General features: G+C 44.8%; 2 protein-coding genes across 2 annotated transcripts; both read right to left on the reverse strand.

The window, feature by feature from the left end:
- Positions 1–1,073: 1,073 nt before the first annotated feature.
- Positions 1,074–4,420, reverse strand: DERPC (DERPC proline and glycine rich nuclear protein). The gene has a single exon (XM_072636421.1). The coding sequence runs from the start codon at positions 4,418–4,420 to the stop codon at positions 2,213–2,215; it is 2,208 nt and encodes a 735-aa protein (XP_072492522.1). The 3' UTR covers positions 1,074–2,212.
- CHTF8 (chromosome transmission fidelity factor 8) lies at positions 4,184–12,332 on the reverse strand. Its single transcript, XM_072636430.1, has 4 exons — positions 12,263–12,332; positions 5,405–5,463; positions 5,029–5,146; positions 4,184–4,641 (listed from the first exon to the last, which is right to left on the reverse strand). Exons 2-4 carry the CDS (start codon positions 5,425–5,427, stop codon positions 4,417–4,419), a joined length of 366 nt encoding a protein of 121 aa, XP_072492531.1. The 5' UTR covers positions 5,428–5,463; positions 12,263–12,332; the 3' UTR covers positions 4,184–4,416.
- Between the last annotated feature and the right edge of the window lie 11 nt (positions 12,333–12,343).

Consider the following 12,343-nt stretch of genomic DNA (forward strand, 5'->3'; position numbering starts at 1 on the left):
CTTAGGTTTGACACGGATGCTTAATTCATCTCTGACTGGAGTGTCCATGTTTAGCAAGACGATGGTAGTGTTGCTGACCCTACACTTCACTACTGAGCCAGGACTAATAACTGAAAGGCAAATGATTAGGAAAAAGCCTCTAGAACACCTGCTGCTTCCTGCAAAGGAATGAAATGTGCTCCAAAAGGCAATTGGGTCAATTTATGGTGCTTTTCTCTTCAAATGAGTTTGTGTCCTCTGGGTGCTGCCAGCAATTGCTCCATCAGAGACCCTGTACTTCCTTGGCAGTCACAGCTAACATCAGGCCAGACCATCAAAGATGAGGAAGAGGCCAGAGACAATGGCTCTAGTTCCTTTTGAGCTTTTGCTGGCTAAGAAGCAAACTATTCTGAACTAAATAATGGAGGAAATCCAGCCAGCCAACACAAGGTTCAGACTTAACTAAGGGCTTACTTTTCTCAACTTTACTTAAAGATGGTTAAGGAAGGAATAGGTCTTTCCTAGCTGACCTATCAGAGTTCCTGTAATACTGCTACTGTTACCAGATTCCCAGATAGAAAAACAGAGGCAGATAAGTGGGCTCACAACTTTCAACCTCGACTAGTTTTTATAAGTTATTTTTTATATTTTCTGTAAAACACACAAAACCAAACATCTTCAGCTTTATCCCTATTTCATGCAAGGGAAGAGACTTTATATTAATGAAAACATTTGGTTTTTCTCTCAAATCCCATTTTAATGAGGAATTTAGGGTTTTTCTGATCTTTTGTATTTACTTATTTCTACAATGATTTGTAAACGTATTTATTTTTTACCTGCATTTTTTTCACTTTTCAGAAAGGTCAAAATTTTTATACTATGATGTATTTGTCAAAATAAAAAAAAAAATTTGCACACAAAAACAGCAGTCTTATTTCTAAGCCCCAAACCTGGAAATTGAGACAGGGTTCCAAGACCCACATATGCCAGGTAATATACCATCCAATATATCACATAGCATGACTGACCTCTTACAAAGTAGTAAAAGGTTCACTGTGCTTGATGCGGTTTGAGTCTTTAAGTGAACAAGAACATTTAACTTCCATCTCTCTGGTTTATTTGCCATCCAACCACTTTCCCAGATAATTTCCAACAGAAACTCAGTTAATTTAACTGACAAAAATGTCAAAGGTGATTGTGCATTTAGCCCAGAACAATAATAAAGATGTTATATACAAGTGGAACCTAAATCAGGTTGTAATTCGGGTCAAAAGCCTTGATGAGTTATCAGGCAGATGAGTTAAGAAAGCTCCAGCTGGGAGCACAAACTTAAGCTTTCTTATTCCTGCAGCAAAATCAACTAGACAAGCTACACAAAAGAGAATGTAGGCTCATGGCCAATTCCAGCTAAAACAATTAAAACTCATGGGTGAGGTTCCTTCCCCCTGGGCCAGGTAACAAAATGGGCTCAAAATCAGCAACCTCCCATCCCATTTATTAAAGAAACAGTAAGAAATGATATATTATAGAATGAAACACCAACAATGCCTTTATACCAGGCTGAAAAGCAGTGATTATTCCCCTCCCCCTCCCTTTACCTCCCATCACCCCACCCCCAGGTCCCAGAGCCAACATAAATTCAAAATCTTGAGGTTCTTTGATTGGGAGTAACAGTAGCAAGGAGGGCAGGTGAGAAGCTGCTTCACAACTTTGGCCTCCTGTGAATCCCAGAGATGGCCAATGTCCAGTTTGTGGCATAAAGAAATAAGCTTTACTTAGAACTGAAAAGGACTATCCGTTCAGAGCTGCTCTATACAAAGTTACTAAGTAATGTTTGAAACTGGAACACAATTAACAAAAGCAGCTACCTGGGTTTCTCTGGTAGGGAAGATGGTAGTACAGAATGAGCTGGGACTGGCAGGCCTGTGCATCCCTGAGGAAAAGTCCAGGAGAACAATCCAAGAAATGAGTAAGAAAAAGAGAACTCGGCACAAAGCAGTGAGAAAGCACCACAGGCTACAGGACCCTGGGAGTCTTTCTCCCCGTCCTTAGGGTTGAGCTTGCCTGCCAGAGTTCTTGTCTCACAAGCAAAGCGAAGACTCCATCTTCATGGGAGAAATAAGCCGTGGAAAGAAATGGCCATCAAGTCAAGCCTCACTGCAGCTCTCTCCATCTTGCCCAGAGCCATGGTGCCGTGCAGCCAATGTAGCCTTAGGTGGAAAGGGGGTGGTCTCTAGGGTGGCAGCATTCCATTTGAATACATTGCAGCCAATGGGCCTCCTGGTCTAGGAAAAGTTGGGCCAGGGCCGGAAAGGCTTCCACTCCTAGGAAATGGTACCACAGTCTTTAATATGGGGCCATTGACCCTAGGAAAAGACGGGTTTATACCCAGGGGACCAGATGGCCTTGGAAAAGGAGCTGGATTTATGCCTGGAGCACTTGCTGGTGTGGGACCTAGTGAACCAGCAGACCTGGGGAAAGGAACTTGACTAGGACCTAGTGGGCCAGTGGACCTTGGGAAAGTAGCTGGACTTGGGCCTTGCAGTCCAGCTGATCTTGGGAAGTTAGCTGTGTTTGGGCCCAGGGGGCCAGATGACCTTGGAAAAATTGCCGTAGTGGATGCCTGGAGACCAGTGGAACGTGGAAAGGCAGGTGGGTTTGAGCTGGTGGACTGCGAAAATGTAGCTGGGTTCAAGCCTGCAGGATTCGTCCCCCTTGGAAAGGGAGTTGAGTTTACACCTAAGGGGCCAGCTGGCCTTGGGAAAGGAGTTGAATTAGGACCTAAGGGGCCAGTAGCCCTTGGCATAGGAGAGGAATTTGGACCTGGAAGGCCAACCATCCTAGAACCAGGACCTGAGTTTGGGCCCATAGGACCTGTTGCTCTTGTCATGGAAGATGGATTCGGACCCATACTTCCAGATGACTGTGAGAAGGGGGCTGAATTTGCTCCAAGGAGGCCAGCTGCTCTTAAAATAGGAGCAAGATCCATACCTAGAGATCCAGATGCTCTCAAATCAAGACCAGATCCTGTGCCTATGAGACCAGCTGCTCTCAAATTGGGACTAGCTCCTGATCCCAAGAGACCACCTGCCCTGGGATCCAGATTAGGGCCCTGGCCTGTTCCCAGGCCTGTTCCCAGGCCTACTCTTGGGTTAAGACCAGGGCCTGGTCCCGGGGCACCTGCTCTTGGGTTAGGACCAGGACCAGGACCTGTACCTGTGCCTAGGCCACTAACTCTAGAGTTAGGACCAAGGCCTGTGCCCAGAAATCCACTTGCCCTGGGATCAGGGACATGCCCTGTGTTTGAGAGACCACCAGTTCTTAGGTTGAGACCTGGTCCTGGGCCTGTACTCAGGCCACCCGCACCTAGGCCAACTGCACCTACACCACTGCTGCCAACACTGCCTGCACCCAGGCCACCAGCTCCCAGGCCACCCGCTCCGAGTCCGCCCGAGGCCAGGCCGGCCGCTCCGAGGCCGCCCGAGCCCACGCCGCCCGCTCCGAGGCCGCCCGAGCCCACGCCGCCCGCTCCGAGGCCGCCAGAGCCCAGGCCGCCCGCTCCGAGGCCGCCAGAGCCCAGGCCGCCCGCTCCGAGGCCGCCAGAGCCCAGGCCGCCCGCTCCGAGGCCGCCCGCTCCGAGGCCACCTGAGCCCAGGCCACTTGCACCCAGGCCACTCATTCTAGAATTAGGCCCAGGGCCAGTAGCACCCAAGAACCCACTTCCTCTGGGGTCAGGACCAGAGCCTGTGCCCATAAGGCCACCAGTCCTTAGGTTCGGGCCAAGACCTGTGCCTAGTGAACTTCCCGTTCTCAGGTCAGGACCAGGACCTGAGCCTAGACCACCTGCTCTGGGGTCAAGTCCTGTACCCAGAAGACCACTTGCCCTTGGGTTAGGCATAGGACCTGCGTTAGTGAGCCCACCTGGCCTAGGATTAGACATAGGACCTGTGCTGGTGAGCCCCCCAGGCCTAGGATTAGGCATAGGCCCTGTTCCTGTGAGCCCACCTGGCCTAGGGTTAGGCATAGGACCTGTACCAGTGGCAATACCTGCTCTAGGGTTTAGTCCTGAGCCAAGTGGGCCAGCTGACCTTGGAAAATGAACCGAACTTGTGCTTGGAGGATTCATTCCCCTTGGAAAAGGAACCATATTTGAGTCACGGGCACCAGCTGGGAAGGAAGGCGGACATGAGGCCAATGAGCCAGATGGCTTTGGGAATGGAGCTGGATTTCTGGCAAGGGGGCCAGTTGGAAACCGAGTCAGATTTCCACCAAGAACGCTGGCTAAAAGAAAAGGATCAGGGTTTACCCCCATTGTGTTGCCTGCATTCAAAACAGGAGCCATTGGTGAACCAAGGGAACCGTCTATCCGTCCTCTGGGTGGGAATGGGGCACGAGTCCAAGGAGTTGGCCGCTCTCTAGGAAAAATCCGTGGTTCTTTCATACTTTCTTGGGAACGTTGGTGATAATGGGTTTTGGGCGGGTTTTGAAGAGAATCTTGTTCTTTATCAGCGCTTTCGCTAGGTACCGAGTTGCTGTCTGTCTGCCACTTTCATCACATTCCTGTTCCCCAGAACCACTTTTTACCAGGACAGCAAATGGCTTCTCCAAATGGATAATTTTCCCATATAGTATATGATGCCCCACAATCAGCACAGGAATTCCCTTTAAGGAAAAACAAAAGCAAAAAGATACCTGAGGTTCAGGGCAGATAAAACTCAGGCATCCCCATCAATCAGTTCTGGGCCTTTGCCTTACTCTTTGGTATTTCTCACTGAGATGCTACATTTGCTCACCCTCCCCCTGTGCATTTCCCAGTCACAAAGAAAAATACATTTTTCATCTTTAGAAATACAACCTCTCCAGTTACCCCAAATTAAAATGTCTCTGATGCTTCAGAGGTAGGGGAGGAGCATGACTGGATTCCTGAGGACATTAGCCAGACCTCACATAACAAACCTTAGGGCAGTCCCCACTCTGGGTTCTGGGAGGGCCACCTTACTGTGGCTTGTTTTTCTGAGGCATTAGGCAGGGTAAGGAGAGCCCCCTCACCTGGGTGGTGTAATGTAGGTCTCCCAGGAGGTTTCCAGCTAATCCAGTGCTGTAGCGAGCCTCGATCTCCCCCTGTAGCTCCATCAGCACCCATTCTGCCAAGCCTCCAGCCCCAGCACTGCAAGCAAAGGGCTGGTGGTTACAATATTTTTGAGGGGTGAAGGATGGGCAGTACACCACCCATAAAAGGCTCAGCCATTCTTTTTTAATCAAAAGTTTATTGAAAAGTGGGTAGTGTTAGGCACTGAACTAAAGGTTGAAATGCAAGGATCTGCGCAGATGCACTCTGGGATCTTAGCTCTTTCAAAAAACATCAAACCTATCCAACCCCAACTATTTACCCTACAATGAAAAAAGGTATCAATATATCACTCACCTGGAAATCACAATTTGCACCATCAGCTTTTTCTCTCAGAAAAACAAACTGAAGAAAAGCTGAGAAGAGAAAAGAAAAAAATTATGTAAGGACAGTCTGATGCTTTCTTTGCCAAAGAGGGAAAACTTTTTTCAACAGCTCCAGGATTGCTCTTTCCAGGGGATACAATGTAAAACTTCATTAATTTCCCTCCTCTGCCCAATCACCATAAATTATTTTGAAACACAAAAGGTCTCCCGCAAAAGTTAAGGCAAGAAAATGTCCATAGCATCCTTTTAAACATTCTAGAGAATCTTTTAGGGACTCATCTAAAGTCCATGCCTTTTCTCACAGACAAGAGGAACCAAATGTACCACACTGAGATTTATCTTAAACAACAGCGTCATCTTGTGGCAAACTCGCATACTGTTCAAAAGAAAGTTAAATGACAGTGGAAATAAATGACATATTTTGAAATGGATGTCCTGATCGTCACACGAGAGGGACTCATTTGCCTACTAGGTTTGATTTTGGGGGGAATTAAAAAAAAACCCCAACTTTTAAGCATCAACTTCTCACATCTCAAAGTTTGTTTATGGAACTAACGGGAAAGTATACAAAATTCAAGAACTCATGAAATTTCATTAGATTTCAAATTAGAAACATGAGGAGAGAAAAAGTACCATGAAAGGGAATTATTAGGGGCAGACAATGAATACAAATAAGAGTTAGGCAAAAGTACAAGGGGAATAAATAACTAATGCTGCATGGTTTATAACTGCCCTGAAAAACAGGTAGCAGAAGCACTATCTTTTTATACACTAGAAAACAGAGGCTGAGAGGACAAATGGTGTGCCCCTGGTGAAACAATGCTTAATTGTTCAAATTCAAATCCAGGTCTCTGGATTCTAAGCCCATCTTTCTTTTCACTACAACACATTAGAGAATCAGACTGGGACTTCAACTAAAACTAGAGTTTCTAAGTAATAAGATATAATTCAACCCAGGAAACCATGAGGCAGTTAATCAGTAGGATTAGGAGATTCTAAAGGAATTAAAAGACAAGAAAATAGCAATAAGGACAGTCCTAAAAAAACCTTTCTGGGTTTGAAAAGCAATTCATTATTTCCACAAAAACATCCTATTTCTATAAATTACAGAGAATTTTAACTCTCTAAAGGAAAAGAGATAAATGGAAATGGGGAAAATTTAGTCACAAATTAAAAGCAGACTAAATAGCTGGAAAGTCTGAATGTAAAATACTTGGAGGGGAAGGATATCCTAAAGTTTCTGGGTTAATCAAGGCCTATATTTAGAAGAGAGATATTTTCAAAGACCCTTATAAATTTCATTTCATTTGATCTTCACAACCACCTTGGGAGGCAGGTGTTAAAATTGTCCCCATTTTACAAATAAAAAAACTGAGGCAAAAGTTAAATGACACATCCAGGGTCACATGGCTAGTATATGAAGCTGAATTTGAACTCAGGCTTTCCTGACTCTAGGTCTAGTACTCTATCCACTCCACCACCTAGCTGCTAATAACTTTATGATGACTGATGATGTGATTTTTTTTGGGTGTAAGTCACAGTACAAGAAAGCACAGATGGCCGCAGAAAAGCAGCAGAATACTCAGGGCTTTTACTGAGCTTTTTCAATTCAAAAAGCAGGCAGCTCCATGTCCCAGATTTCTGGTATGGTATTGATTTCAAAGTTGACTGCCTGACAAAGATGGTGAAAACATCTGGTCAGACCAAGTCACAAGATTTGGGGTTCAAAATCTATGGTTACCAGCAACTTTGAGAATCAGTGGGGCCCTAATGGAACAAAAATCAGTCTCTGCTGGGCAAACATGCATATTTAAGATTATGGGCAAGTATGTAAGATACAGTGCGCACTATACCTTACGCTGCCATTCTGGCCGCCCCCCCCCCCCCCCCCCGTTTTTTGGCAAAGAACAGCAATCCAGGAAGAATAATTTATAACAACTGCTTATTAGGGGAGATGTTGTGGATTTCCTCAGTAGTCACTAAACGAATCAGGGTGTGGGGGTAGACAAGAACTTCAAATTATTGGCTAGGAACTATAAATAACCTGACTGAGATTAGAGCACAGAAATAATCCATGCATCAGTTTTGAAAGGTTAACTTCACATTGTACATTTGTGTTCAAAAGAAAGCAAAAGGAATCCTATGATTTAGGGTCAGAAAGGAGAGCATTTTGTGATGATCCTCTCATTTCAGAGACCATCTTAGCGATCTCTTCTTTGTACAAACGAAGAACCTGAGATTCACAGAGATGGAATGACTCAGGCAAGGTTTCACAAGCAGTAGTATATTGCAGCACTTAAACATACTGAGATTATCATGTGCGGCTGCATAGTTAGGTTTGGCCCTTATTATTTTGTGACTAGGAAGGTAAGTGGTACTGAGATGTGTACATGCTGACGCAAACCTCAATGTCCTCAATCTCTGATCTACCACTGTCACAGAAGGTGGTCCGAAACAGACCTATCTTCTTTGCACTTGCTCTAGCAAAATTACAACTAGTGCCAGTTAGTCTAGAACAGGTCACAGGCATTGCTGCAAGCCAAGCCTGATTTGGGAATATTTCTCATGAACATGGTCTATTCCTCAGAATAACATGACATATAATACAAGTCATTCCCCAACTGATTAAATGGTCAGAGGATATGAACGGGTAGTTTTCAGAGGAAGAAATTAAAGCTATCTATAGTCATATGAAAAGATGCTCTAAATCACTACTGATTGAAGAGATGCAAATCAAAACAACTCTGAGGTACCACATCATACCTATCAGATTGGCTAATATGACAGAACAGGAAGATGATAAATGTTGGAGAAGATGTGGGAGAGTTGGAACACTAATTCATTGTTGGTGGAGCTGTGAACTGATCCAACCATTCTGGAGAGCAATTTGGAACTATGCCCAAAGGGCTACAAAAATATGCACACCCTTTGATCCAACAATACTGCTTCGAGGACTGTATCCCCAAGAGACCATAAAAATGGGAAAGGGTCCCACATGTACAAAAATATTTATAGCAGCACTCTGTGATGGCCAAAAACTGGAAATCAAGGGGATGCCCATCAACTGGGGAATGGCTGAATAAATTGATATATTGTGCTATAAGAAATGATGAACAGAGACGCCTGGCAAGACTGATATGATCTGATACTGGGCAAAAGGAGCAGAACCAGGAGAACTTTATGCACAGCAACAACCACAGTGTGCAAGAGTTTTTTCTGGTAGACTGGGAACTTCACTGCAATGCAAGGACTTAAAAAATTCCCAATGGTTTAAGGCAAAATGCCTTCTACATACAGAGAAAGAACTATGGAATTCAATCGCAGAATGTAGTAGATCATTTTTGTGTGTGTGTATATTATGTTTTGGTTTGTTATATGATTTCTCCCATTCATTTTAATTCTTCTACACAGCATGACTATAGTGCAAATGTATTTAAATAGTAATGTATGTGTAGAACCTATATAAAATTGTATACAGTCTCAGGGAGAGAAGGGGAAAGTAGGAGGGAGGGAGGGAAAAAAAATCTAAGTTATATGGTAGTGATTGTAGAACACTGAAAATAAATAAAATAATAAAAAAAATAGGACATAATAGTTTAGTTAGCTGGCAAAAACATATTCTAAAACTCTTCCTCAGAATACACAAATCTGTTATCATAAAACTGTACGTTGTCTATTTCCTCCCTTGCTTCTTGATATCTATTCTTACTTCAGGTACCTAAATATTTTACTCTTTAGGGTTTGGGTAGGCCCAAAGTTTATGACTCATTGAATATAGTGTTTGGAGTACGATGAGGGGAGGTCTGAAGAACAGAAGGAGTCCAATTTGTGCCTCTAGAAAGCAGGATTAAGGGGAATGTAATATTAAGACATATCTGCTGTGAAAGAAAAAGGCAGAGAATTGGGTATAGGTCAACTCTTGTTAAAATAAAAGCCAACATTCACAATGAAAACTGACTGGCAAAAAGATTTCTAAGCCCCAGACTACTTATATTTCAAACATTACTCAATGTGAAAAAATTAACTGAGACTGGCCTTTGAAACTCATAAAATCTGATCTATACAGAAATGTATGTGTGATAGCAGTAAGGTGACAAAATTTCACAGGTAGACTTTGATGCACTAATTATACAGCTCCATTAAGTTATGCAACTGAATTAAAAGCAGGTCAGTGGAAGTGCTCCTCAAATCCACTTCAATCAGTTTTTCTCTACGAGGCAACTAGAAAGCATAAATCTAATGCCATTAGAAGTAGCAATTCCATTCTGGTGAGACTATGCTTAGTTTTAACTCTGAGCCAGCTACAAAAACATTCAAATCCACAGAAATAATTCAGCTCTAGGAAGATGAAAGTATACTGAGTAACACAAGATAGTTTAAAAAACCACTATTTTTTAAAAGAAAAAGAAGAAAAGGTTTTAGGCTTTAGGTAAGATTAATGACCATGAATTTATACTTTGGGAAACATGATATTTTTGATTTCTCTGTAACTATTTACTTCTGGTATTTAAAATTTCAATATGCTTTATAAACACTAACTTCATTCTCATATTATTTATTCATGGACCATTTATTCAGCACCTAAGGCACTACAAGGGAAACAAGGTACAAGGCTAGATGCTGTGGGAGGGGGCAAAAAAAATCTTCAAGAATGTGGCTTTAAGGAATTCATGTCAAAGTAAAATAAACTGATTTGTACAAAGACACCAAAGCAGTTACTGTATCTGTCAGGTGGCCAGGGAAAAAAATTCTATACCATATTTCATATAATTATAATTTCAAATACTGTGAATTTGAATACATGCCATTGCTTCAGGAGATTCTTTGCCACAATCAGGACCTAGCTCTATTTGTTTTTCTTGGTTGTTAAAATGTTCAACTCTTCTTGGTACATTAAATCCTGGAAAATTGTGTATTCCATTTGAAAAACCTCAGGAAGGCAGCTGTCACAGAAAATGGTTCCATATTTACATGTTCCCAGAAATTAAAGCATTCAATCTACAATGCATGCTTCTGTTGCTTTGGACAAGGTGGACTTAAATAATGAATTGGCTGGGAGCCCACTTTACAGGTTAGCTTTGATTTTAGTGAGGTCCCTCAATCTCTCTCAATTTCAGACTCCTAATTTTTAAAATGAGAACACTAATAAAATGAACCTCATGTCAATGAGTTCATCAAGAATAACAAGCACTTAAAGTTACTTCTTAAGAGTGCCCTGGAGGAAAAGGTGCTATACACAAAGCCTAAAGGACAAGTTACTTAATACCTAGCCAAAAAGGTTCTATGTAATTAAAACAGCCAAAATTTTCAAAAAAGAATGCTTAGTGGATATTTTGCTTAATTACTGAAATGATAATCCTTCATTCATTTTGTGATTTTAGGCATCCCTTTCCCTAAGACCAACTTTAAATTTCAATTATTTGTAGTCCATTTTTTTCAACTCTTTCCAAAGGTTTCCCTACAAAATTCATGATACAAAATTTTGCTTTAGAACATCTATCTTGCAAAAACAAGCTCCAATTTTATAGTTCAGAAAGCACCGACTGAACACAATTTATGTTGGCTCCATATTGAACTGTTACTTGAAGGACCAGATGAATTGCTTTCTCTGTACTTCGCCACAAACTTGCTTAAAATAATAACTAACATTTAAGTAGTGCTTACTATGTGCAAAATACTGCCCAAAGCGCTTTCTTTACCATTATTTCACTTGAATCGCCTGAAGAATGCTGGATTTAGAGGTCTGGATCATACCTCAACAACTTTCTAACCAAGTGACCTTGGGCAAATTACTTAACTTGGTGGGAGGGGGCTGTTTCAGTTTCTTGGGCAGGAAAAAGTTAAACTAGATGGTCTCCCAGGAATTGAAACTTGGATTACCACCAGACTGCTTCACGGAATATTCGGATAACTTTTACGCTAAATACTATGCACTTTTCCCATGTGCTTTCCTCCAAACAACGAACAACTAACGTGGTTTTACACGAGATGAGATCTTTTTATTAAGCAGTGTTTTCGTGACTGTTGGGCTTGTGTGGGAGTTATCCAGCTGCTGGCTGGGCCGGCTGCCCCTGCCCCCTGGGATGAGATGTACGTGGGGGGGGAATGTTTCGTTACTTTTCGTGAGGAAGGGGCGGCGTGTGGACCCCGCGCACATGTGACTTTCACAGCGCACTGGAGGAACAGTCAGGATCCCGCTCCTCCACGGGACCGACTCCCGGGCCCGGCTTCGCTCCAGGTGTCCGAACCCTCCCCTCCGCCAACGCCGCGCCCCTGCCCCGGGTGCTCCCTCCCAGCACTTCCAGCCCTCCCCCCTCCATCTCCGATACCTGCCCCGGGCCTCCCCCCGCTTCCCGCAGCCAGCCCCCGCCCCAGGCTCCTCCCCTTTCCTTCCTCTTCCTGGGATCCCTCCAAATGGTCCCCTCGCACTTCCTGGATCCCCTCTCCATCCACGTTCCCGGTCCCTTCCCCGCCGAGCCATTCCCCCCCAACGCACTAATCCTGCCACGACCCACGTGGCTCCCAGGCCAGGCCCGCGCCGGGCCGGGCCCCCTCGGTCCCCTCCGTGCACAGCCCCGGCCCGGCCCGGCCCTGTGGGGCCGCCGCCGCCTCCCAGCCGCAGGTCGCTGCCCGCTGCGCTCGCCCCCGCCCGCGCTCGCTCCCGCGCCTCAGCCCCGGCCCCTCCCGCCATTCTTCCCGCGCCGCCCTCCCTCCCGGGCCGCCGGCTCCCTGCTCCTCGTCCTCCCGCCGCCGCGCCTGCCGAAGCCCCGGCCCTCGCCCCCCGGGCCCCTTCCGCTCCCCCTCCCGCACGCCCCGCCCGGGGCCTGACCTGCAATGGCGGCCGCCGAACGCGGCGCCTCGCGGCCAACGGGCGACAACCGAACCTCCCGCCGCCACCGTCCGCCGCCGC

The sequence above is a fragment of the Notamacropus eugenii genome, chromosome 1 (assembly GCF_028372415.1).
Source record: "Notamacropus eugenii isolate mMacEug1 chromosome 1, mMacEug1.pri_v2, whole genome shotgun sequence".
NCBI lineage: Eukaryota > Metazoa > Chordata > Mammalia > Diprotodontia > Macropodidae > Notamacropus > Notamacropus eugenii.